The sequence below is a fragment of the Typha latifolia genome, chromosome 6 (assembly GCF_019914945.1).
Source record: "Typha latifolia isolate L0001 chromosome 6, TyphaL0001v2, whole genome shotgun sequence".
Lineage (NCBI taxonomy): Eukaryota > Viridiplantae > Streptophyta > Magnoliopsida > Poales > Typhaceae > Typha > Typha latifolia.
In genome coordinates this window covers 12,137,447-12,161,794 of record NC_133091.1, presented here as the reverse complement: position 1 = coordinate 12,161,794, position 24,348 = coordinate 12,137,447, and the positions used below count along the sequence as shown (strand labels likewise).

General features: G+C 35.5%; 2 protein-coding genes across 2 annotated transcripts in view; one reads left to right on the top strand and one right to left on the bottom strand.

Moving 5' to 3' along the window:
* LOC140790697 (cleavage stimulation factor subunit 77) overlaps positions 1–13,294 on the bottom strand; it is a 29,959-nt gene extending 16,665 nt beyond the window's left edge. Inside the window, exons 1-11 of the mRNA XM_073140893.1 lie at positions 13,107–13,294; positions 12,923–12,994; positions 12,755–12,817; positions 11,878–11,987; positions 5,401–5,501; positions 5,042–5,103; positions 4,818–4,958; positions 4,402–4,530; positions 3,503–3,549; positions 2,908–2,971; positions 2,042–2,162 (exon numbers count right to left, since the gene is read on the bottom strand). Coding sequence (XP_072996994.1) covers positions 2,042–2,162; positions 2,908–2,971; positions 3,503–3,549; positions 4,402–4,530; positions 4,818–4,958; positions 5,042–5,103; positions 5,401–5,501; positions 11,878–11,987; positions 12,755–12,817; positions 12,923–12,994; positions 13,107–13,124 — 928 coding nt within the window. The 5' untranslated portion in view covers positions 13,125–13,294. The remainder of the gene's footprint in view (positions 1–2,041; positions 2,163–2,907; positions 2,972–3,502; positions 3,550–4,401; positions 4,531–4,817; positions 4,959–5,041; positions 5,104–5,400; positions 5,502–11,877; positions 11,988–12,754; positions 12,818–12,922; positions 12,995–13,106) is intronic.
* A 5,770-nt stretch (positions 13,295–19,064) lies between these two features.
* LOC140791430 (F-box protein At4g18380-like) lies at positions 19,065–21,205 on the top strand. Its single transcript, XM_073141998.1, has 2 exons — positions 19,065–19,281; positions 19,749–21,205. The coding sequence occupies exon 2, from the start codon at positions 19,908–19,910 to the stop codon at positions 20,967–20,969; it is 1,062 nt and encodes a 353-aa protein (XP_072998099.1). The 5' UTR covers positions 19,065–19,281; positions 19,749–19,907; the 3' UTR covers positions 20,970–21,205.
* The last annotated feature ends 3,143 nt before the right edge of the window (positions 21,206–24,348 follow it).

Below are 24,348 nucleotides of genomic sequence, written 5' to 3'. Positions count from 1 at the left end.
TGGATACGATACAGATATGCCGATATATCAAATCTTAAAAAATAAAGATATGACATTCAAGGATAATCTGTGGCACAAAGGTCACACGACACCCCTCCTCTCACCTCTTAGCATCAAGTATAGCAGCTAGAGGAGGCAAGTAATGGTGGAGCGCATCGACGCGAAGCCATTGCCCTCCTCTTGCCTTGTTCCCACCCTCCTCTCTCTTTCCCTCTTGGTGCCCTAATGAAGGTTGAAGACGAGCTTTCAAAAGCTCTTAACGGGTTGAGATGAAAGGATTCTCATTGAGGAACTGACTTAAATTAGCGAATATCAATGACGATGGATGGCGAGGCAATCATCAGTGGTGAAAGCTCCCTCTTTCTCTTTCTCCTTTTCTATTCCTCTTTCCCTTTCTTCTTCTCTTTTTCTCTCTCCCTTTCATGGGGCGGCAACGCAGCTCTATTGACAAAGCCCTTCTATCCGGAGGAAGAAAGGTCTCATAGCACGATTGGCAAATATCGTGTCATGTCGGCGGGTGTGGCCGGCATGGCCATCCTTGACAATATTCCTAGGATACGTAGCTCATATATGTATATATATATTTATGTCTACAATAAAAAAAAAATGGCTACACAATCAAGTGTAACAATCTGGATATTAATTGCCAAGATAAAGATGATAGATGAAGGGAAACACAACTTTTATGTTCTGCAAGTTGTTCATGTCACCTACATACATGTTTTCCTAGTGATAACTCAGAGCAAATATCTTTCATAAACAAAAATATTGAAGTAAAATGTAAAACATAAATTCAGTCCCATGAAGGCAATAATATATGTAGATAATTTGGAGACAGGACTGAACAAATAGTAATAGATTAAGCCTTCACATGTATATACAATTTATTCCTGATAAAAGGACACATTCCTGTTCAAAACAATCTGATCGCAAATCCTCTTCCATTACTTCAACCTCCCTCTATAAATGAAGGAATGATTTCCATCAGAAAAGGTCATCTGATTCTGATTGGCAATCATGGCAATCAGAACCAACTATACTGTACCAATTCAAGCCGGTTTGACATGACAATGCCCGATACAGCGCTTCACACAGCCAAAATAGCAGCATATTTTTGAAGATGCATGCTCTCAAGAATGAGTAGAATATGTTGGCCTAACATTTAGACTTTAATATTTGGCTGTCAAAAATTAATCTTGGCACTTTTTAGAAGATTGATTTGTCAAAAAGTTAAAAAATCATGACCTAATAAGAGACTAAGAAATGATTACAAGAAGAGTAAACATGCATTAAGGGATCAGAGTCCATTAAGTACATTTTCACCTAGCTCCACTTAACGAGGAAACACTTATGTAAAGATATCATGGCATTTAATTAAATGTAAAACTGGAAAACTTTCTTATTTATCACAAGCTGACAGATGCAGGAATTTCAAAGTGTGAAGGAGCATAAAGAAGTGTAGGACAAATGGGCCAGCCTTAGTATAGTAGACCTCTAAGCTCAAACCAGAGATTTGTGCTAGAAAAATTTCCAAATTGAAACTATGGAACGTAATCCTAGACACCAAACTATAGCAGCAACATGTGAAGTTTCCATAGTCATAAACATCATTTCTTTCCATGAAATTTGCTATCTATTTTTATCTGTAAGCAAATACGCTGATCAATTCAGCATTTTGTGAAGAATTTCTACAGTTATTCATTAAATTAACTTCGGGCATCTTAATATTTGATGTCCAAATTCATAAGGAGAACCAAAGAGAACGAATGTATGCAGCAGATGCTTGGGAGGGAGGTGGGGAGATAGAAAGTTCAATTAGGTAGTAAACCTACATATTTCTACAGAACGAAAAGAGGCCTACTTAGGTTAAAAATTATAATGTTGATGTAATTGCACCAGCTATAATTTATGGATCTTAAAAAATTCTTTTAACTACAAACCAACAGAAAACAGATCAAATGCAAATACACACAAGTAGACGGCTCCTGAATGAAAGAGCCAACACATAAAGCACAATAGAAATCAAATGAACTGTAGTTACCAGGAAGAGCTTTTAAAGCCCGTTGAAACACTTTAACAGCAGAATCCATAGAACCACTCTTCACGTGCCATGTAGCATAGTCATACCATATATCAGGATAATGGTATAGATACATCAGGCACTGCCAATAAAGTCAGGAAGAATTGAGAATATCAACGGAATTTCAAAGTCAAATTCATAAAGCAAAAAAAGCCTGAAAGTTATACTCAATAAGGTTGTAGATTTTGTAACACAAATTGAAGTTATAGCTAATAATTTGAGTCTGGAGATGGTAATGTAGGAAGCCACGCCAAATTAGCCACCAAAGGATCATAACGCTCAATTAATCTTTCTACAGGAATACCAAGCCACGCCAATTTACAGATTACCAAAGTGCCGCTAAAAAATACTTTTTTATAAAGTATGTATAAATCATCTGAAATATAAGTAAAATGCACAATGCTTCTATAGTAATTCAGTGAAGTGAATCTGCAAGTCTGACTATTATAAGATTGTATTGCTCATTTATCTTTGAATAGCAAGCAACTAACATAGTAAGATTCAAAAAGGATCTAAACAAGGTTTTATGTAGGAAAACTTTCATAACAAAGAAGAGCCAGAAAGGTAGATCTTACAAGGCAAAGAAAGCATATCTAGAATAAATTATGAAAGAGGAAAAACCAAATGTATCTTAACTTGTACAGATAGAGAGAACTTTTAAAGACGAAATATGTGCATTGGTACATGACATCAGCTAATCTGGAAATAAGTAGCACATAATGGCCAGTACCAATACATTCAAATGCTTACATCCTCCTGAATGCAATTATACACTAGTTGTGTGCAAGAGGAAGGCAATAAAACATGCAAGCATCATAATAGGATACCTGCTCATAAGCAAAGGTAACACGCCTATTAGCAGAGATAGCGTCGATCCTTTGAGGATTTGCTCTGTATATCAGGAAGAAACACATGTCAACTTCAATCTGAAGTAGTAAGGAGAAAGAGAAAGAATACATATTTCAACCTAGTTTGAAACTTCGAACAATCTATAGATGAAGTCTACATGTGATCTTTTAAGGGGTCCAAAGAACAAGGATCAAATTAAAACATAAAAAAGAATTACAGTCAAGAAGAAGACAGTAATATATGTGCGCATTCATGATGCATCAATACTTCTTGTTTATCTCATAGAGCGAAATTAAATATAAATCTAAAAGAGATGTCTAGGTGAAATTACAGAACAAAAAAATGCATGTTAGGTCAGGAGTTGAGCTAACAAGAATAAAACTATGAAAAAGGCATAGCCAGATCACCAGAAATTAGGCTGCATATTGTTCATACAAGGTAATTCTAATTTCAATTAATAATACTGATACATCAGATATTACTTAATAATCTTTCAGGGAAAATTTCAAGATTTCTTTAGCAACTCCAAGTACATCAGTAATGTTTAGGAAGCCAAATACCAAGATTACTTACTTTTCAAAGGCCAAAAGCTTTTTCCATGCCATGCACTGCTGTTCTTCCTACCAATAAAGTTAACTGTTACTTTAGACAACAATTAAAACATTTGTGTTCTATTACACTTGATTTTAGGTAACACATATATGTAACAAAGATGATCTAAAAGTTAGTGTCCAAGAGAGAGACTAACAAAATGCGCTCAGAATTGACTATACAAGTAAAACTCTTGAGCATCATCACCTGCTCTAAGCAAATGATATGCAGCTCTGTTATTAGATAGAAATGAATTCACAACAAATAGCCAGTGACTTAAAACACATATAAGAATTATATAACGGAGAGTGGAGGTTGTGCACAATGAGAAAAAGACAGGAAGATTAAGGTCAAATGAAACTGTCACTGATAGAGGATATGGGCTATTAAACTGATGCAGGACAACGTCTCGATTACATATTTGAGAAGACGTAGAAAAAATAATCAAACACAGGGAATCCACCAATGTTGAAATCCACCAACAAATTCTCAATATGTGAAAAAAGATTACAAGCTTTTATATAGGCAAAATAAAGTAAAAGCCAAAAAGATAAGAATAGGTCTAAAAGATGGCTAATCACAATCCTCGTTAAGCCAAAGGGCTACGGGTGTAGCCCTTTTGTGTCTACGAGAATAAACATGACGAATAGTAGTGTCTCCACCATAAACATTGTGGTGATAGAATCAAATGGGCGGCTGGTTTAAATAAAAAGTTGTCATGGGACATGGTATATTCTTTTAGAAGCCTCAGTTCAACGAGTATCATATATATAGAACTCCATATGCCGACAGTAAATTCACATGCAGCCATCTCACAATAAGGTTAAAAAATAGGTTCAGATAAGTATAAAATTTTAGAGAAGTTAATATGGAAAATCTACCTTGTATGAACCAGTTGGTGGAACAGCAAGCATGTTCCAATCTATATCATCAATGTATTTTTTTCGTTCTCTATACACAGCCCTAGCACTGTTAAACTTTGGTTGATATTCTGATAATAGCCCTTTGGCCTGCAGAACAGGTTATCTCAAGTAAAAAATAATTGCATTTGAACTTTCAATTGGGAAGGAAGAACTGAATGCACAAAAGAATTAACTTCAGACATGTCAAAAATAGTAGAATATGAAAACTATACTAATTTATGGTGTAACTGCAGAGAAACTCATGCCTTCTGAATTCCAGTGTCAACAATGTGATAGTCAAAGATATAGGAGAAAATACTAATGATACTAATAAGCAATGGGCTCCAAATGAATTAGTTTAGGATAATAAATGGAGACTCTTTCAAGGTTGTTACCAGTGCTCGGCTAACTGAGTTTTCAAAATGTTCATATTCTTTCCACAGCTGCTCCAATTGGTGAGTTGGCATGACAATAGCTTTTTGGTATATTTTCCGGACAGAAGTCATACGATGTGACTCTTCCTGAGCTGTTGAAGCCTAATGAGAAATCGTCATATAAAAGGTAGATATTAGATGAGTCAAGAAGAAAGCCAAAAGAACTCAGAAAGCAACGCACAGACCGGCATTGACTTTAAAAAAGCAATATATTCCACCCAAACAGGTCCAGATGCGATGTCAGTGCCTGAAGAGATCAATCATTCATGGAGTGTTAAAATTCTTGCAAAATTTCATAAATTAACATGAGGGACATTACTAGAGATGGAGTACTAAACTATTTAAACTAATAGCAAATATAGAAGATATGCATGACAGACAAATATATCTGTCAATCATCACTCCCCATGATCTTTGATGATCACATGTAACCTTGTGAAGCACAAAAGGAACAGCCCTTGGAGAGAAAGAAAACTATATTATATGTGATCTTACAGACAAAAGTTATAGGCAAATAATTATAAAGATTGATTATTGCACGTACCAACATAGCTAAGCATAAAATCAAAAGCCTTCTTGGTTTCTTCGATACCCTCAGCTCCCTTATTCTCATTTACTTTCCTGATAAAACGGATGTAACAGCGCCTACAAGTTGAAGGCAATCAAAAAAGGAAATCACTATTTCATATAACAATAGCCAGAAGAATAGTTTCATGTGTCGGTCAACAAATTTAAGTTTCCTTCATGGTTTAAGAATGCTAAATTCAAATCCTATATATCAATACAAGAGTAGCACAGGAAACTTCAGTTGAGGGCATTGCTTAGTGAGATAGTAAATGTTGCCACCAAGCCCCCTGCTACCATTTGATTCACGTTACAGAAATGGCCTGCCTAATAGTTGGAGTAAGCCTGCAAACATCTTACCCTCTCTATCTTCCCTAATAGCAATTCACTGTATTAAAGATATCATTGCTTCTAAATAAGCAAGAAACACTAGAAGTGGTTAACTCCATACCTAACTTCATTTGCTCAAGCATTACGTTTTATTATATGCTGTATATAGTGGAAGAGTATCAGGCTTTCAGTTAAAAAATGAACTTGACTTGATGCTACCACATAATAATGAATTTAATCTGATTTAATAAGCGTGAGTCAATAAATAACTCAAAAGGACAAGGGAACTCTCAAACTAGGCTATCTCTTACTGATCAATTGCATTTGCAATTCACTGTTTAGGTTCCATATCCATTTGCCTACGAAATTAACTTATCTGGGCTAATGGATTAGCATAAGAAAGTGACAGAACCTATGAGGTCTTTGTCTGCAAAGTGTAAGGCTCCAAAGAGACTCATCTACAATACCGAAAATATACTCTCTGACTTAAATTTCTCAATTAAACAAACATTTGTACCTTCTCAAATCTTAGAAGCCCTCTCATTTTAAGGACTAGAATAAAATAACTGATATTCCCTAACTTGGTCTATGATATGACCAAAATTACAAACCACTTTGGCCTATGGCATACTCAATGTCATGTCCCAAATTGGCCTATCAAAATTACGAATCTATGATGTGAAGAACACATATTCAACTCGATACCCCATACATCCTATGACAGTACTTTTAGCAATAAACACCAATGAATAATTATACTCAAATTCAAACAAATAATCTCCAAGCTAATTCTAAGAGAAGCATACTCCAAAACCTCTCAAAATACAAAAGTCAAATCATGTACACAGACAACATCTTATAATTTTGGGCGATTTGTAGCAAAAAGCCCTTCAGTTTTTTAATTGACAGAAATACCCCTACAAGCCCCCCCCAAAAAAAATATATTATTGAAATTGAATTTTAATTTCAGCCATTTTTTACTGATTTAGACTAATTTACTATTTTTCTAATCCAACCCAACTGTTTAATCTCGATGCGAACATTGTTAAAAAATTAAAGTGTACCTTATACGTAAGCGATGCGGTCGTACTAGTCGGCACGCCCCGTGCCAGTAATGGCACGGCACTTGACACGGGGTGTGCTAGTGGCACAGCACTTGGCACGGGGTGCGCTAGTGGAGCCCTTTTTTTTTAGTTTTTTCTATTTTCATCGATCATTATCAAATCAACTTATCAATTGATTATTTAGAAAATTAAATAAAATTGATGATAATAAGACTACAGATGGTGATAGTGATGGTGATGATGATAATAGCAAGACCCTGTTTGGTGGCGGTGATGATAGAGATGAGATGTGTCTATGTTACACAACCTTCTCAGAGAGGTATTACTTTTACAGAAGATTTGAATCTGTAGGTATCAAAACATCAGGAGAGGTGCACTTACAGGATGATATGAATTCATCATAATTACCATCATATTAATCATACATTAAAGCCAGAACACCCTTATTATACTCAATATCCACAATCTGTATATACTTATGGTGCGTATGTGTCTATGCCAGTGCTTTTCATTCTCGAGCATGTTCAATTTATATATCATATCATAGAAGAATTATAAAATTTTTATTTTTATGAAGACTATGTGAGACTTACAACGAGTAATACTATCAGTGGATGAATTTTAAAAAACATCGATAGTATTTAATGCAATATTCCCATGTTATTCTCAGCTAATAAAGTCTTTGATCCTCCTTGTCATTTTACGTTTAACTAGATATTAATTTTAATTATTAAACAATTATTAATTAATATTATGTGTTCAATTATATTATAGTGTGTCCAATCATTAGTATTAGTTTTATTAAATATCTTCAATCATAGTATGTGCTGAATAATATTTATATTTAACTGTTGCTTTATATTAAACAAATAGGTTATTTACAAAAATAATCTAAAGATAAAACATTATAATGTAGGTTTTAAACTTTTAATATATATATTTAAACCAAAAACCAAATATTAACATATCAAAGACCCAAAAATATCTTTAAATATCCTAAATGATTTATTATAAATATTATAAATGAATGTCAGAGGCACATAGGTGATGTGTGACGTTTTGTTTAAATCTCAATGCACATATCGTTAAAAATTACAACGTATATTTTGCATAGGCGATACGTATATATTACATAGGTGATATGTGACATTTTTTTTTAAATCTTGATGCACATATTATAAAATTAGAGCATACATTTTACATAGACGATGCATATAAATTACATAGATGATGCATGTGATTTTTTTTAAATGTCAATGTGTATATTTTTAAAAATTAGGGTGTACATTTTGCATAAGCGATGCGTATAAATTACATAGGTAATGTATGGCATTTTTTTTAAATCTCGATATGCATATTATTAAAAATTAAAGTATATATTTTGTATAGACGATGCGTATAAATTACATAAGTTATACGTGACTTTTTTTAAGACACGGCAACCTTTTGGGATTTGTTAGGGCTAAATCAGTAAAAAAATGTTCAAATTATAATTTTATAATGAAGGGATCTATTTTTGCCAATTAGAAAACTAAATGGCTTTTTGCTGCAAATCGCCCTGTATTCTTATCAAGAGTTGAACAACTATTAATAGGTGTAGAAACCAGAAACAAGATTCATACTTCATATACCAAACTTATATCTCATAGGGTAAAAAATAGAAGGTAGTTGGTGCAGGGTTGCAGTCATATGCATTAAACTAATATTTCCAAATCAAGTAATAGATTGTCCAAGCTGGAATTGAAATTGTGGAGATCCTTCGCCCATATATGGTAACTACAAAGGATTAGGCAATTAAGAAAATGTGTGGCTTCAATGCTTCATCAACCATTCAAGTGGCCCAATAGTCTGCATTTAGATGGTATCTGATCAAGTCTAATAATTCCAAGTTTGCATAAAATAAAATGTGTGCAAAATCTTCAGGATTACGAAACAAATTTGTATTGTCTGTATTAGAAAGTGCTTCAAAAATTCCATAGATTAAAAGACAAATTGCTTACCATATGTAAATTAGCAACAACAGGAACAAGCGGCAAAATAATTACTTTCTATATAAGAAGGATTCTTCATAATTTAAAATTCCAAGGAAATGTTTAGAATTGTATTGCTAATTTGCTTGTTCTTGAGAAGAAATTTTTTTGGAGTTCAAAGTTAATTCATGCAAAGACACATTGCACCCTAGATAAGAGAGCTATCTCGCTATATTGTCAAAATCATTTAATCTCAATGAATCGACCAACTCAAGTACCCATGCAAAATAGAAGCAAAAAACAGGAGGTGGTAAAAATGATAACATCAAGATTGCATCAAAAAGAAGAAAATAAGTGTTACGAACCAAATATGGATTGACCTGGATGTCAGAAAAATTATGATATTTTTGTGAGTAGTAGTCTCGGAAGTTAAGGTTCTAAAGCTTTGGTTTTACATACATCAGAGATTCGAGTGAAAAGTTAAAAAATAAAACAATGAAAGTAGGTCAAAACATGATTAATCGATAAATATCCAACATTGCAGCGGTCGTCGAAGGATGGCGGATGGCCAAGGGTGCTGATGGACGACTGTATAATAGAGTGGCTCATTATGGAAGATGACGGCTATGATTTGGTTACTTGAAGGTAGATCTAGGGTTACAATCTACTCCTACAAAAAAAAGACGATGTAATGGATATAAATAAAGATAAAGACAATTAGAAAAATAGCTAAGCTTCATTTCACGATAATAATCAACTCCTATTCGTATTTATAAGAATAAAGTCCTAGCGAATCGGATCCACATACGAATTATTCGCTTTATTTAAAATTTAAAGCAATATAATAAACCTAGCTAACTCAATTTGACTCAACTTAAGTCAACTGACTCGACTGATTTAACCCATATGGTCGAGTCGTATCAATCAATCATGCTTCTGACACGTTGTCCTTAAGGTGACTAGTCTCTCATGTCTTTGTACTCGTACATCTTGTCATGCCAATCAGTGGCCTCAAGTTCATTCTCTTTTGACTCTGCCTAGAAACATGATGTGGGCTAGCTGGCACTTGCATTTATGATCAAAGGTAAATTGATCATCACCGTAAATGTAACACCAAAAAAAACGAATGAAGGGCGGGGCACGAGCCCACCCTTACCCCCCTCCCCCTCTGCCTTACTTAGCCTGACAAAGTAGTGTCTTTGTTAGGCCAAGGGGAGGGAGGAGGGCAGGCCTAGCCCCCCTGCACACGCCACCATCGACGTGCGCAGAGAGGGCCTCTCTCTCTCTCTCTCTCTCTCTCTCTCTCTCTCTCTCTCTCTCTCTCTCTCTCTTACTTCGCTCATCTTCCTTCTATTTCCACCATTTCCCCTCCCCTTCCTCCCAATCATTGTCGTGATTGTCACTGTCGGGCCGACGAGATCGTCATCATCATCGTCATCGATGAGCCACCCCCCCCCCCTCAAGACGCTTCGAGATGTTCACCCTCCCTCCACCTTCAACGATGCGGCGGCGATTAGCCGTCAGCATTGGTTCCCCCCCATGGCGGTGGTGTTAGTGTGGGTTGGTGGGGGAGGGGAGGTGGTGCCTCCGCTCTGGTGCAGAGCCCTAGCTTATTTAAGCTGGGGACTGCCGAACTCGGGCTGGGATATGCCCAGCTCGAGCATGCCCAAGCGTGCCCATGCGTTCGAGCTCAGACTAGCGGAGCCAACTTGAGCGCCTTGGCTGCGAGTTGGGCTTGGCCCAGCCCTGTCTTGGGTTGGTATAGCCAAGCTCGTCAAGTCAAGCCCTTTAGGGTTTTGTTTCCTAGACTGGGCACGGACTGAGCCGGGTTTTCTTTTTTCCTCCTCCTCATTATTATTTTCAACATTAATAATTGTCCTCTCTTTCTCTACCTCGTATTGATGCTGACCAAGTGATTCTATCACAAAACACCTTGGACCAGTGGTCACCTCGGAGCTGGCCGTGATTAAGTAAGGACTACTCATCGCCAGAAATTTCAGGCAAGTGGTTTACCAAATCTTAGATTATCACTTAATGTGATGAATGACGACATGAGCATCAACGACATGCTAATTTCATGTATTGTAGCGAAACTTGTTTGATTAACATGTTGCTTGACATGACTTTTATTAATTTATATATGATGTGCATTCATCTGCATGCTTAGATATTCTTAATTACAATTATGTTATGCTAGTTACCATATCATGCCACTTACACACGTGAACAACCTTAAAAAGGATGATCTCTACGTCTCGACAGTATATGACACCTTCCCAGCTAGGGTTAGGGACAGGGGATATTTATAGTATTACATAGTAATGCCCACACATGAGGTCTTAGTTTGTGGATTTCAGACAATCAGACAACTGTTTCGTCGGGCGATGAGCAATTTACTGTCGATTAGCGATATTTAACCCCTTTATGGTGTTTAAGCTAGATAGTAAGAGTACGAAGACATAGACCAAACGATACCCGATGACGCAGGGTAAGGGCGTCCGTGCGACAGCTCACGAGTTACTGCATAGTGGCGGACGACTGGTCATAGTAGTGGACGGTCGTATAGTAATGTGGCTTGTGATGGAAGATAGTAGCTAGGGTTTAGGTGCTTGAAGGTGGATCTACGGTTATGATCTACTCATATGAAGATAAAGACGATCTAACGGCTATAAATAAAAATAAAGACAATAAGAATAAATTGGTTAAACTTAAGTTTCATTCCACGATAATAATCAACTCATGATTACTCATATTTATAAGAGTAAAATCCTAGCGAACCAGATCCACATGCAGATTATCCACTTTATTTAAAGTTTAAAGCAATAAGATAAATCTAACTAACTCAATTTGACTCAACTAACTTAACACACGTGGTCGAATTATATCAATAAGTTCCTTATTTACATCATATCTTTCTTAATTCACCGGCAAGTATTGCTACTGAATAGAGTTGAGCTATATATCAACCAACACATAAACTTTTATGAACTTGGGAATAACCTTAGATAAAATAGAGTGAATGAATAGATAAGATTTGCCTACAAGTATTATCACTTATGAATGAATGAATGCCAAGAAGATATTGATGCTTACCACAAAGAAACCTGAAGACAACTCAATAAGCACCGGCTGAATATCTGCTTTGCAGCCTCATCATTGTTTACTGCCATGTAGGCCTCCACATACTGTTTCCAGAATTTTGCCTACAAAATTCAGAATGACTGATCATCCTACATCAAATCATAAGAAAGAAACTCAAAGGAGAAAACATATGCATGCCTATAAAACATCTACCTGCTGCAGTATGCTAGTTATACCTTTCCATTATCTTGGTAGGTCAAATTTTACTTGTAAAACCAAAAAGCACCTCAATTCAGTATCTTAGCCATCAAAAAAAATCAAAACTATGCTAACGAAAAAGGTGGTCTAGAAATCTAAATTAGTTTGGCATAACAATAGTTTTTCTTCATTGCAAAACTTTCACCACATTATCTTAAAAGAAGCACAGGTCATTAGACTCTGAAAAATAAAGAACAAGCAGCATAGAGTAAATTATATGCTTTCCATTGCAAAGGTAACATACCGTTAATAACTTAATTTTCTATATGGAAAGAAAAGTACATTATCAACCACTTTCTAGAGACTATTTGTAGATGAATTGGTGAAGAAAATGTTGGTTATCTTATATGCATCTCTATTTTATAACTGTGACCATATAATCATCCCAGTATATAAGCATGATGCTTAGTTTCAATGTGAGTAACAATCAACATACCCACTAATGGCCTAGGAACCCCTTCACTATAACAAGAAACCTACGTGATCATGTCACTGAGGCAATGCTTTCCAATCATCAGAGAGAACTTCATCCATACCATCAAGTTATTCTCCAATTCAAACCAAAATTCTAAACCAGAAAACCTAATGCAATTCAAGAAGGAAACTTAAACAACAAAAATATCATACTTACCGCAGTGGGGAAGGTCAAAAGAAGCTTCTCATATATCGGAGCCGCCTCAGATATAGGCAAAAGCTGCATGTACCAAAAGAGTCCCAAATAATATCAACCGAAAGGACTCCAAACGATATTGCAACATAAAATTGAAACCCTAACCTATGAAAATAACTACTCTCTCACCAGCGCTTCGTTTGCAAGAATTTCGGCGGCTTCAACGTTGTAAATGTCTGTAGCGACGCCATCCCCAACTTTCTGCTCCAATTTAAAGAATCAAAACGACTCTTGTTGTAAGTAATCCAAGAAATCACTTCAAGAACGAAATTTAAACCCTAGCCCTAGAAAGGAGAGGGAGACGAACGCTTACATTTGATTCCTCCGACATTTTCTTGAAAACAATTCTTCAGCTCACAACATTCGACCTGATGCCATCCACCACGAAGGGTTTCGGGATTCGATTGAGACCGAGAAAGACTCTTCGAGAATAGATGGGCAGAAAGAAGACGACGGCAAGAGGGAGTGAGACGCCGGCATCTTATAGCGGCTGCGCAGATTACCGGACTGGGGCGGGCGGTTCACATAGCAATACACAAAAGATACGAGTAATTCTTCGGACTCATAAGGGTAAAATAGTAATTAAGCAGGTAAACGAGAAGAAAGGCCTCTTTCATGCATGAGACGTCTCACGTGGGAGGTTTGGGCCTCTGTTCTTTAGATTTTAAGTTTCTTTAAATGCATTATTTATTTTGTTGGGAATCATAAGATATTTTTCTATTGCAAGTTGGAAATATTTCTAACTTTGGATTCTTTGAATCATGTCAGGGGTTTGAAATTTAGGAATTTTAGTTTATGCTACAGAATTACAGAATGTTTTGAGTTAAAAAAAAAATGAAAATGATCAGAATTCGATCTATGATCTTGTTCATTTGTATTGCATTGCATAAGCACTGCAGATGGCATTAAGTCCTCAATTTAAAGTAGTTTCTCAAATTTCGAATAACTGATAGCCTGGTAAGTGGTAACCTTCCTAATATTTGGCTCTCTCCTAGTCCTACCTTTATTTTTCTGAATTCCCAAGCATAAATTCATAAATCAAAAATCGAACTTTCACCAGTATGGCACATCATAGATTATTGTTGAATGGTACAAATTATAATGCTTGGGGTTAAAGAAGAGTATAAAACAATGGATCAATTTTGTTAAACTTTATTGCTGTGTGCAGCTTTATATGTGACTGAAGGCTAAATCTAGTCTTGACTTCTTAGCAACATTCTAACTTTGATGAGATGTAAATTTTTGTTAAATTTTCAAGAAGGATTGAAAGCCCAGATAGCCTTTGAAAGGTCAGGTCAAAAGAGGCCATTTTGGCCAGCTGAAACGCATTCTAGAGCGGTCTTGAAGTCTTTCAATATTTGCCTAACTCATTTATGTTCAGTTGTACTAAACTAGATTCTACTTTTTTTGTTCATGACTAGAATCAATGGAGGAAAGGTTCTTTCTGAAAATTTTGAAGACCTTTTGGAAGATAAAGATGGTGATGTGTTTACGAGCATGGGACTTGCTTGATCTTTAGCTGAAGTGAATATTAGTATGTTACAAGACTCAACTGATAGCTGATGCTTCCGAAGTGACTGGTTTCTCTTCGTACCATTTGATGTAATGAGATTGTGTTCATCTATGTTCTTGTGTTCAATATGGATGACTACTTTAGTAAATTTTGTTCTTTCATATATTTGTTTGTCAAAGATAAGAGGATTCATGGGGTGTCGATCTCTTACTTTTTTCAATTATCTTGCAAATGACATCCTTGACTGGCTATCTTATGGCTTGCTTGGTTGATTTGTAGTACTTCCAAATAACTGCAGTTACTGTTTAGTAGTTGCAGTTGATACTTTATATTTACAGAAGGTGTTAAATCCTGAGAATTTGAGTAGAATAACTGTCTCTTACATATAGATTTCTTGCTTTCTCTGCTTAGCTGTTTTGTTGTAGTGTTTTACATAATCAACTACTAGTTCTTTCCCATAAAACGATATCTTTTCAGGTCTGATACGATACTGACAGAGGAAGAAATCAGGACAAAATTGTTGCACATTAGCTGATTTTTTTACCATGTAATGTTCATATATGCGGAACACATTGAATCCTCCTTTGTTGCCTTACATCAGTAGTAGTATCATTGTTTATCAAACTTCTCGTCTTCCATTCCTTTTCATGCAGGCAATTTCATGGACCTGGCAGACGTTATTCCTACCGAGGTCTTTTGAGCCTAATGTCGAATCTCTACAGATGAGCAGCAAGTTTTAAAGATTGAGAGGAAAAGTTCAAACAGAAGTATATTAAGGTGGTCAACTTGTTTCTGAAAGTTCTGAATATCGAGACAATTATCAAAATAGTTTGCAAATGGAAAATGACCTGAAAAAGATGCACCTGTATCAATGTATTATTGCATAAGTGAGAATAGTAATTCCAATGACAGAGGTTAAATACTTAAATTTCCATTTTTTACTTCACGGTACTTTTGCGTTATGAAGTCTTTTTCCCCTGTCAGCATTATGAGCAATGAGTAATGAATACTTCAGAGTTCAGAACAAGTGTGTATTCTACCAATCTGAGATGCAAAATTGCAGCATCTCATCTGAAATGTTAACAAATTTGGTTCCATGAAACATGTCACTGTCATGATCTTTCTATATGCAACTTTACTGCATAATTTTCTGACCAAAGTTTTCTTGGTGGATTCTTACGTTTATACATCATTAGAGCAGCAAATTATGATTGTTATTTCCTCTCAGAAAGAGTAAATATGATGACAATAAGCTATATATCTTCTTATTTGTTTTATCCAACTTGAGTTAAAATATTGATTTTATAATTCGGAAAAAGAGTTCCTTTCTCTGAAAGTGACATCCACTATCAACCATATCTACCACCTCAGTGTTAGGAGTTGTTTAGGAGTATTTGATTGTGAAACATAAGTGGCATAGTAAAAACATTGAATCATATCTATTTAACCTTTTCTATTGGTGAAATTTTTAGGATTTAAACTTAGGACCTCTGCTCTAATATTCCACGTTTAATTCATTGACTATTCTAAAAAATTAAACCACTAGATAACGAACCAATAGTATATATATAGATCATATTTTTAATAAATTTATATTTTCTTAGGCTGAACCTAGTATATGTTTTGAAGCATGAAGGTGATCTCACATGGCTTGTCCAAAAAAGAGCCATCTTTCTTAGCACCAACTCATGGTGATCATCTTCTTTTTTAGTTTTTTCATGTGAGAGGCTAACAGAATGCAGGCAATCTGGGATAGGGACAATGACTACCACTAACTGAAGTGCCCACATTCCATTTTGCCATGACTGTGGTCCATGTGTAAAAGAAAGCAATGTAGACACCTAGATCAGATGCATGCTTTATCATATTTCTCATCCTTTTTGCCTTCATTTGTATGAAGGTTCAATAGGTTCACAGATAGAAATTCTGGACCCCTCTGGATGATTGCAGATAAGGATAAATACATCTTATACTTTGGACTACAATTATTTTACTTTCTGAACTTTAGTTTGTATTAATATTTTTCTTTGCACTCTTGACTAAAGTTGTAGTTGTTAAATTGTTTTGGAAATTTTCATGCCTTTTCATTTAAAAATTGTTTACTGGTTTGAAAGAAATTACTTTATCTCCCTATATTTTTATTTTGTATCACTAAATCATCTTAACTTTCTCTTTGATTAAAGAAAAGAAATGATCAAATATGAGAAAATAGGCTTAACCTAGTTATATTAATTAAAGAAAGGGGAAAAGGATATAATAAGGCTTAAGTTACAGAGACAGAGATGAAAAGAAAGCTTAAAAGCTAGCATGAGAGAGAGAGAGAGAGTGGGAACTGGGATCTCCATTGTTGGAGTCTTGTGCCTCTTCCTCAAATATTATGTCTTCTTTAGGCTGTTCTTTGAGGCTAATTTTGTCCCTTTTTCTTCCATAGATTTTAAGTAAGTTATCCTTAGGTTTCACTCTATTTGAGAATATTTAACTTAAAATTTGCAGTGAGTACATCTGGTGGTTAATACTTTTGCATAAATTGGTGCATGGTTCAATGCCTAGGGTTCCACATTGTTATTTTTTCTTTTTTAATGGTTTCCAGAGTTTCTTTGTTTAGGTTCTCCTGGATTAATTTGATATTGCCCAAAATTTAGTGTCTATATTACTACTATAATTCAGTATTTGAGTCTTACTAGCCCATTATACTTGTTACATCCAAACATATTGATGGATCAGTCCAAACTACAGAGTTACAATCTTGAGTAGCTAGACCGGCTAATCTATGAGCAGCCTCATTGTTAGTTCGGCTCCTAAAACATACCCTAACATTAGGACAAACAGATCCACCTTTTGAGCGAATCACTAAAATCTAAAAGCCTACTTACATTTAAAAAAAAAGAAAAAAAAGTCTTACTAGCTTATGACAGAGGTCATGAGATTAAAGCCTTTTGTTAGTATTAGAGATAATACTTAGTAGATCACTGTGATCTATTTTTTTAGAAAAATTAATTTAATTATCTAACCTATTTATTAAAAATAATTAACTCCTTTGTCTATTCTATAATAAGCCTACGGGCTTATAATCTATAAAAGAAAATTAAAAAATAATCGACTATGTCACAGTTAAGCACAATTCCGTTTGTTCTAGGAAACCGTGGGTCTGCAGCCTAGTTTCTTTTAAGCCATGCAATGTGGAAGGTCGAGATTTTGAAAAGAACTATTTTTATAATATTTTACGAGTTACATTAATTAATAATGTATTATAATATTGCCACCTACTTATATTTTTGAGTTTCAAATTTCAAAGGATGAGATGGCAAACTAAACTAACTAATCTTCTATATTAGAGGATGACTGACATGGATGGGACCCACGATTCCACGATGATATAATCACTGTAAATCCATATTTACTGAAAAATTGTATCCAAATTTTACTGTGCAGAAATTAATGGTAACCGTTAGTTTAGTGCAGTGCTACTTAATGCAACAAGAAAATGCATGTATTCAGGCGTGGAGATAGATCGATGCATATGCAGAAAATAAAATAAACCCGTAGACTTGCCATGAGTTACTAAATCAATGCAATTAATAAAGACTATACGTCATTATCCTGGAACATGTCAACTCCTAATCATATACACAGATATAAAGCTTGATACAATCTTTTATTCATATAAATCTCAATCATATTGTTTACATGTTATGCTTAGAAATAAAAGAGTAGTTTAGTCATTTTATGCTCACCAAGATATTAATTATATTTTATCATAGCTCACCGAGCCATTCACCGCAGTGTAGAAATTAATGGTAACTGCATGCATTTGGACATGGAGATAGATCGATGCATATGCAAAAAAGAACACAACTTGCATAGGTTTGTGATCGTTTTGGTTCCTTGAATCTGGAGAAGAATTCTGCACTAAGAAACAGAAGAGATCAAGAAACATCATCTGGTTGGTTGTATGTCACCAATCAGTTTTGGTTACAAATTATATTTAGATAATTTAGAGAGAGAGAGAGGAAAGAGTGAGTGAGATATTATTAGTTGGTTTCTTTGTGAGTAGGATGTATGGTCTTTCACAGTTGGGTAAGTACGCATTGCATGTTTGCATGAAGGATTTCTATGCATCAGAGTCTACCATATAATAGTACCCAGATGTAAAAAGAGCTAATATTGTAGGAGTATTTAGAGTTAAAATTTGTTTAGATAAATTGCACCAGAGTTAACCTCTTATTATAGTTGTTTCTATGAGAGAATTGACTCAATTGTTTAATTTAATTATTGAGGAGAGTAACCTCATTGTTTAACTTATTATTACTTTTATTTAATTTTCTTTCAAAAATAAAAATATATAATTGTGATTTTCACACTTTTAGAGACAATTTTATAAGAAGAAAAAAAGAAAATTTAAAGGTGAAATAATTATTTGATATTTTTCTGTTAAACACCATTGTGAGGTTGAGAGATTTTCCACAATTTTTTTTAAATAACAATTTCTACGATTTAAAGGGCATGTATACTTAAAAAAAAATTGAGAGGGTGTATATAAAATGAGCAAGGGTCTTTGTGTAATATCTCTTTTTTTTTGTCAATTTGCCGGGTGTCCGTACTCGAAGGATCAGATCCCTCACAATACGTTGACACCTGTCGCGCTCCGTCAGTCTTAACAGCCGAGCAAACAGCGTCGATTCGCCCGCTCCATTTAACGCCGCTGACGGCGCCGTTAAATCTTTATTGCCAAGAGGAGAAATGGTATTTATCTAAAAAGCCCCTCCCCCTCTCTCTCTCTCTCTCATCAAATTGTCCACAGAAGAGATCGAAGAGTTCAATCTCCGGAATTCCCAATCTCCCCTTTCCCCATAGCACGGATTCGTGAAGCCCTAGCTCGAATTCGATCTTCATTCGTGGAATAGGGAAAAGGGAGGTGGGAATGGTCTTCTGGTTGAAGGGTTCGAGGGCTCTTAGGTGGAAATGAGGAGTCTGTGTAAGTAATTTTGCTGAATCCTGCGCTAATTTGCTGCTAGTTATTTGTGTAATTTCCTCAGTTTCTCTGGAGAATATTGGAAGCTGAGGTGTTTGTAATGTGTTTTATTTTTGGATAGTTTCCAAGTATATAGATCCAGGACCTAGGGAAAAGAAAAGATTTTTCTTTTGTTTTGGTTAGTGAAGTTGTGGAGGGATCCTACAAAGAAATGTTTTCTTCCCTTTCTCTTTGATATTTGGAATTGTCTGAAAAGAGATTCTGTGCTTTAATTGTTCCTTCTTATCAAGCCAACAGGTTCTTTCATTACTTTATTTTTCACACTGTTAATTGCTGTTCTTTTCTTCTTCTTGTTCTCTTGTTTGTGGTTTATTCTCTTAAGATATTTGGTAAGAAGGGTTATTTTCTTCTACATTTGTTCTCTTGTTTGCTCTAATCAACTGTTGTTGTTTCTTTATTTCATTCTTCAGATCATCAAGTTAATTGTTGATGGGGTTTCAGCTTCCTAGTGGCATGATTTCCTCCTCACATGCAGTTAAATATTGCGTTTGAATCGAGCCATTTCCACAACCAATCTTGAGCTTATTTTTTTTATATTTATATCTGGCTGAGGTAAAAATTGACAGAATATGCAGTCAAAATCTAGAATTCACTCCGACCCACCTATTTGCCAAGACCATTTTGACCGGATACCAGACACCCTTGTACTACTCATCTTTAACAAGCTTGCCGAAGTCCGATCACTTGGCCGGTGCTCCGCAGTCTCAAGGCGCTTCAATGCCCTCGTTCCGCTCGTGAATGATGTCTATGTTAAGATTGACCGAGTAATCACAAGCGATGGCGATCCCGATGATGCCTTGAACTTATCCTCCCCCAAACCACGAAACATCATTGCCCACTTCCTAAAGCTAATGTTTACCATTTTCAAGCCTTTCAACAACCTCCAGATTTCCAGCGGGGCAAACAAACCACTTCTCCCTCAACTCTCACACCACTCCCCTGCTCAAGTTCTCAAGAATTTCACAGACATCCGCAACTTGAGGATCGAGCTCCCTGCTGGGGATGTTGGGATGGAAGATGGGGTGCTCTTAAAATGGAGAGCGGAGTTTGGAAGCACCCTTCAGAACTGCGTGATATTGGGGGGTACTCGTGTGGACCGAAAACCAGCTTCTTCCGATCATGATCCAACTCTAGACGACAATGGGAGCATACCTGAGTCGTTCTACACAAATGGAGGGCTGAAGCTGCGTGTAGTTTGGACAATTAGCTCCCTGATCGCTGCTTCCACAAGGCATTATCTTCTCCGTCAAATAATTAAGGAGCATCCAACACTGAAGAGCTTGGTTTTGACAGATGTTGATGGGCAGGGGACACTGAGCATGGGGGTAGAACAACTAAAGGAATTTGCAGAGAAGCCATTTGCAGTTTCTGCATCATCAAATAGGACTCAGGTGCCAGCATCCAACATGAAGCTGCGGTACGCTCCATACTTGGACCTCCCGGAGGGCATGGGATTGCAGGGTGCTACACTAGTGGTGATCAAACCTGCTAGTGAAGGAAGTAGCGGTAGCAATTGTAGCAAGAAGGAGGTAGATGCATTTGTTACTAGAGCATTTGATGGCCCATATAGGGCAGCAGTAAAAGCACTCGTCAAGCGGCGAACTTACCTCTTAGAGATGAATGGTTTCTAAATCATGTAGCTTCCTAGCACATATCCTTCTTCAGCTTACCCTTGGTTCGTTTTCTCTTACTTATGGAATCAAAAGCAAAATCCTAATTCTACTGCATGAGGTCTGTTCTTGTTACGATGAGCTCTGATCTTTCTCCTTCTCTTGTAGTATCTGTACAGTAATAATGGCTAGTTTTATTAAATATCCTAAGAACATAATGCAATGTTATTTTTGTATATATATCTGTCTTCACTAGATATCCCTTGCACTCCGTCCTTGTCTGCAAAGGCATATCAAATAGGTGTTCGCTTTCCGGAATTTGAATGTTTATCCTTCTTAATTGTTGTTGGCATGATGATTGTCTTCTTTTATCAGATAGTTAAGGAGTACCATGTATAACACATCCCTTGGAATCCATTGTTGAATTCTAAAACAGTCTATTTGTTCTCATTGGACTCTCTTTTTCTTTGTATTCCCCTTCTCTAGGCAATTAAAATCCCTGAATTCGCACTTGATTATCGTGGGTCTATAACAAAAGAATAAAGTGTTTCTTTTGTAGTTATACATACTCCCATAGACATCAATGTTAGTAGTTGGTGATTCGACAATCAACCTAATGCACACTCATGTGGTTGGCAGCACATTGCTGCCTTGCAGGATTTTTCCTGCAATCAGGGGGACTTGGCAGCCCATGATTTTTGCTGTTGGATGACTTGGCAACCATTCAAGGACTGCCAAGTATTAAGACTGCAGGAATTGCTGGAAATTTCTGCAGTAAGGCCACTGCTCCACTTCTATGATACATCAAAAGTTTATCACTGAAGAGTTCGGTGACCAATATCTTTTTTATACTTTAGCTTTTGAATTGCTATCTGGGTTTCCACCAACTCATGTGCAACGGCTAGTAATTTTGACTTCTCCTTTTGTTTATAGTGCACTAGATCTCATATGGTTGACTCCAGCTGTTTGATTTCCCTATATCTATATATAAATATATATTAGCCAGATGTATAATCTATAACTACAATTAGTGCACTAACTCACTTGTAATGGATTTTATTAAATGGTATTTAGTGTAACAGCTGTATCAATTATTCCATCACCAACCATGATGTAATGAGGACACCCATAATCTTAATCAACCCACCGATATCACATTGTTTCTTATAGAATATATTGTAGAGCTATGACTATGACAAATAATAATGATATGCTATGTATTTTTTTTGTTTTGTTTATTTTAATGAATACATCACAGCTGTGTTACCATGTAGGTCCCTCGTGTATTGCTAGGTCATGCTAAGACTGCAGCAATAGCTATCGCAAACCCTATTAAGGTATCATGGTTCTTTGTTTATTTTTATCCTTAGTGGCATCCAAATTTCAAATGGAAACTAATGACTAATGACCTGTGAGGTCCTCAGAAGCCCATTGTATGACAGCTCTTTTCTTATGGGTGCTCTCCATGGCTCTTTTCTTTCCTCCTCAAAAAGCATTCCCGTAGTTGATTGATTGGCAAAATTTCAGCTTATATTTCATGAAATGGGGCCATGCCAAGTTGCCAACTTAGCTACTGAACCATGCAGCAATTATGTTATAAAGTTTGGAGATCCAAACAAAAAGGCTTGTCCATATGAATGGCCCAGCAAATTCAGCAATTATGTAATGAAAGATACGCTGTAACTGCTAGATACTATAAATACTATGATATTGATAGTTGGTGATCGCAAATGGTAGCCTATCTTCCTGTTTAATTGGAGGGTGTGATGTCTCTCAATTGCATTGAGTACTTGACATTGGTAACACAGCTTATTTTTTATTTGAAATTCCATTAGAACTTTTATCACAGTTTGGTTTATTTCACTCTGCTTGTCTTCAAAATTCTCATCAAATTACTCACATTTCTTTACAATTACTATCAGAATTTGATGCCTTTGTAGGTGTGCCAAATTTCTTATCCATTTGGTCTCACATACCATAGACATTTGGATTCTCTGATGTACCAAGTTGCAATGCTCTAGTGCTCTTATCCTATCTCATCCAATTGTACTTATGCTTGAACCAGTGGTCACTATGGTCAATATGTATCTGTGTAGGCTATACCACTTGCAATCTCTATCTCAGAGTTGGAATTGCATGGGCTGCAGCAAGTGAGATAGCGAATTATAACTATGATAAGGTGGCCAAAAGATAAGATTGGAAGCAGGGCCACTAGTGCACTTGTAACATTAATAACAAAAAATTTATAGGCCCATCTCTATTTATATGAAAATTCCATGAAGAGGCCCCTCGTTATGGTTAGTGGGCAGACAATCTTTCAACATCAGTGGGAGCTGTTCCTTTTAACTTTTTTTTTGTAGGATTCTCTATGGAGGGGAATATATGTTCATGGACATAATCTCTCTAACTTCTTTCTCATTTGATGGCTACTCTACTCACTTTCAAGAATTTGGAAGTTCCATACACTGTCCTAGCTTAGTGATTGAGACATTTGATTCTCCACATAGAGATTGGGAGTTTGAGTTCTCTTAATGTAATCCGATGAGCTAGGCAATTGTTGGCCCTAATCATTTCGCCAAATTATCTTGTAAGTCATTTATTGCTTAGTAAACCCAATTTATCTCTCTCTCTGCAAAGAAAGCACTTGGCCCCTTTCACTTATGAAATATGAATAATCTTATTTTAGAATAAATCTCTTTATTCTAATGTAATAACTAAATAATAATTTAGCTTTTTCTAATATATTAATTTATTATTTTTTCTCATCTAACTCATACAACTTTTATAACCCGTAATTATTATATTGCTCATATATTGGATATCACTTAATTACACATCACTTTAACTATAATTGAGATTCTTTCTCTCCCTTATTTCTTTTTCTTTGAAAATCAGTCATGTCATATAAATATACTATGATATCCTTACTACAAAGCAGTACAAATGATATAAGTCTGCACTGTCATACACTGCATAACTATGTCTACACTATCACGTATTATATGGTTATATGTTTACACTGCCATGCATTACATGACTATATGTTTGCATTGCCACGCATTAAATAATTACACGTCTACACTGACATATATTTATAAGTTTGTATTTGTTCTAGTACGGATATATGGAGCATTTTAAATTTGTATTTATAATAAAAGAAATATGTTACTATTATTACTTTATATTCAATCAAGGATATTTCGGTCATTTGATATAAAACATCATCAATTCCTAATAAATTTACTATTCTCTAATATCTTAATATCAACTTTATGTCATATCAAATTTTTTTTTTCATATTAATATTCAACTAAACAATAGAATAACTTATATTGTCATTAGCTCTCTTTTTTAAATATTAAAATTAAAATATTTATTCTAGAATTTGTTTTATTCCACA

Coding starts and splice junctions, on each gene's coding strand:
- LOC140791430 (XM_073141998.1), top strand. CDS start 19,908: ATGCAGTCAAAATCTAGAATTCACTCCGACCCACCTATTTGCCAAGAC.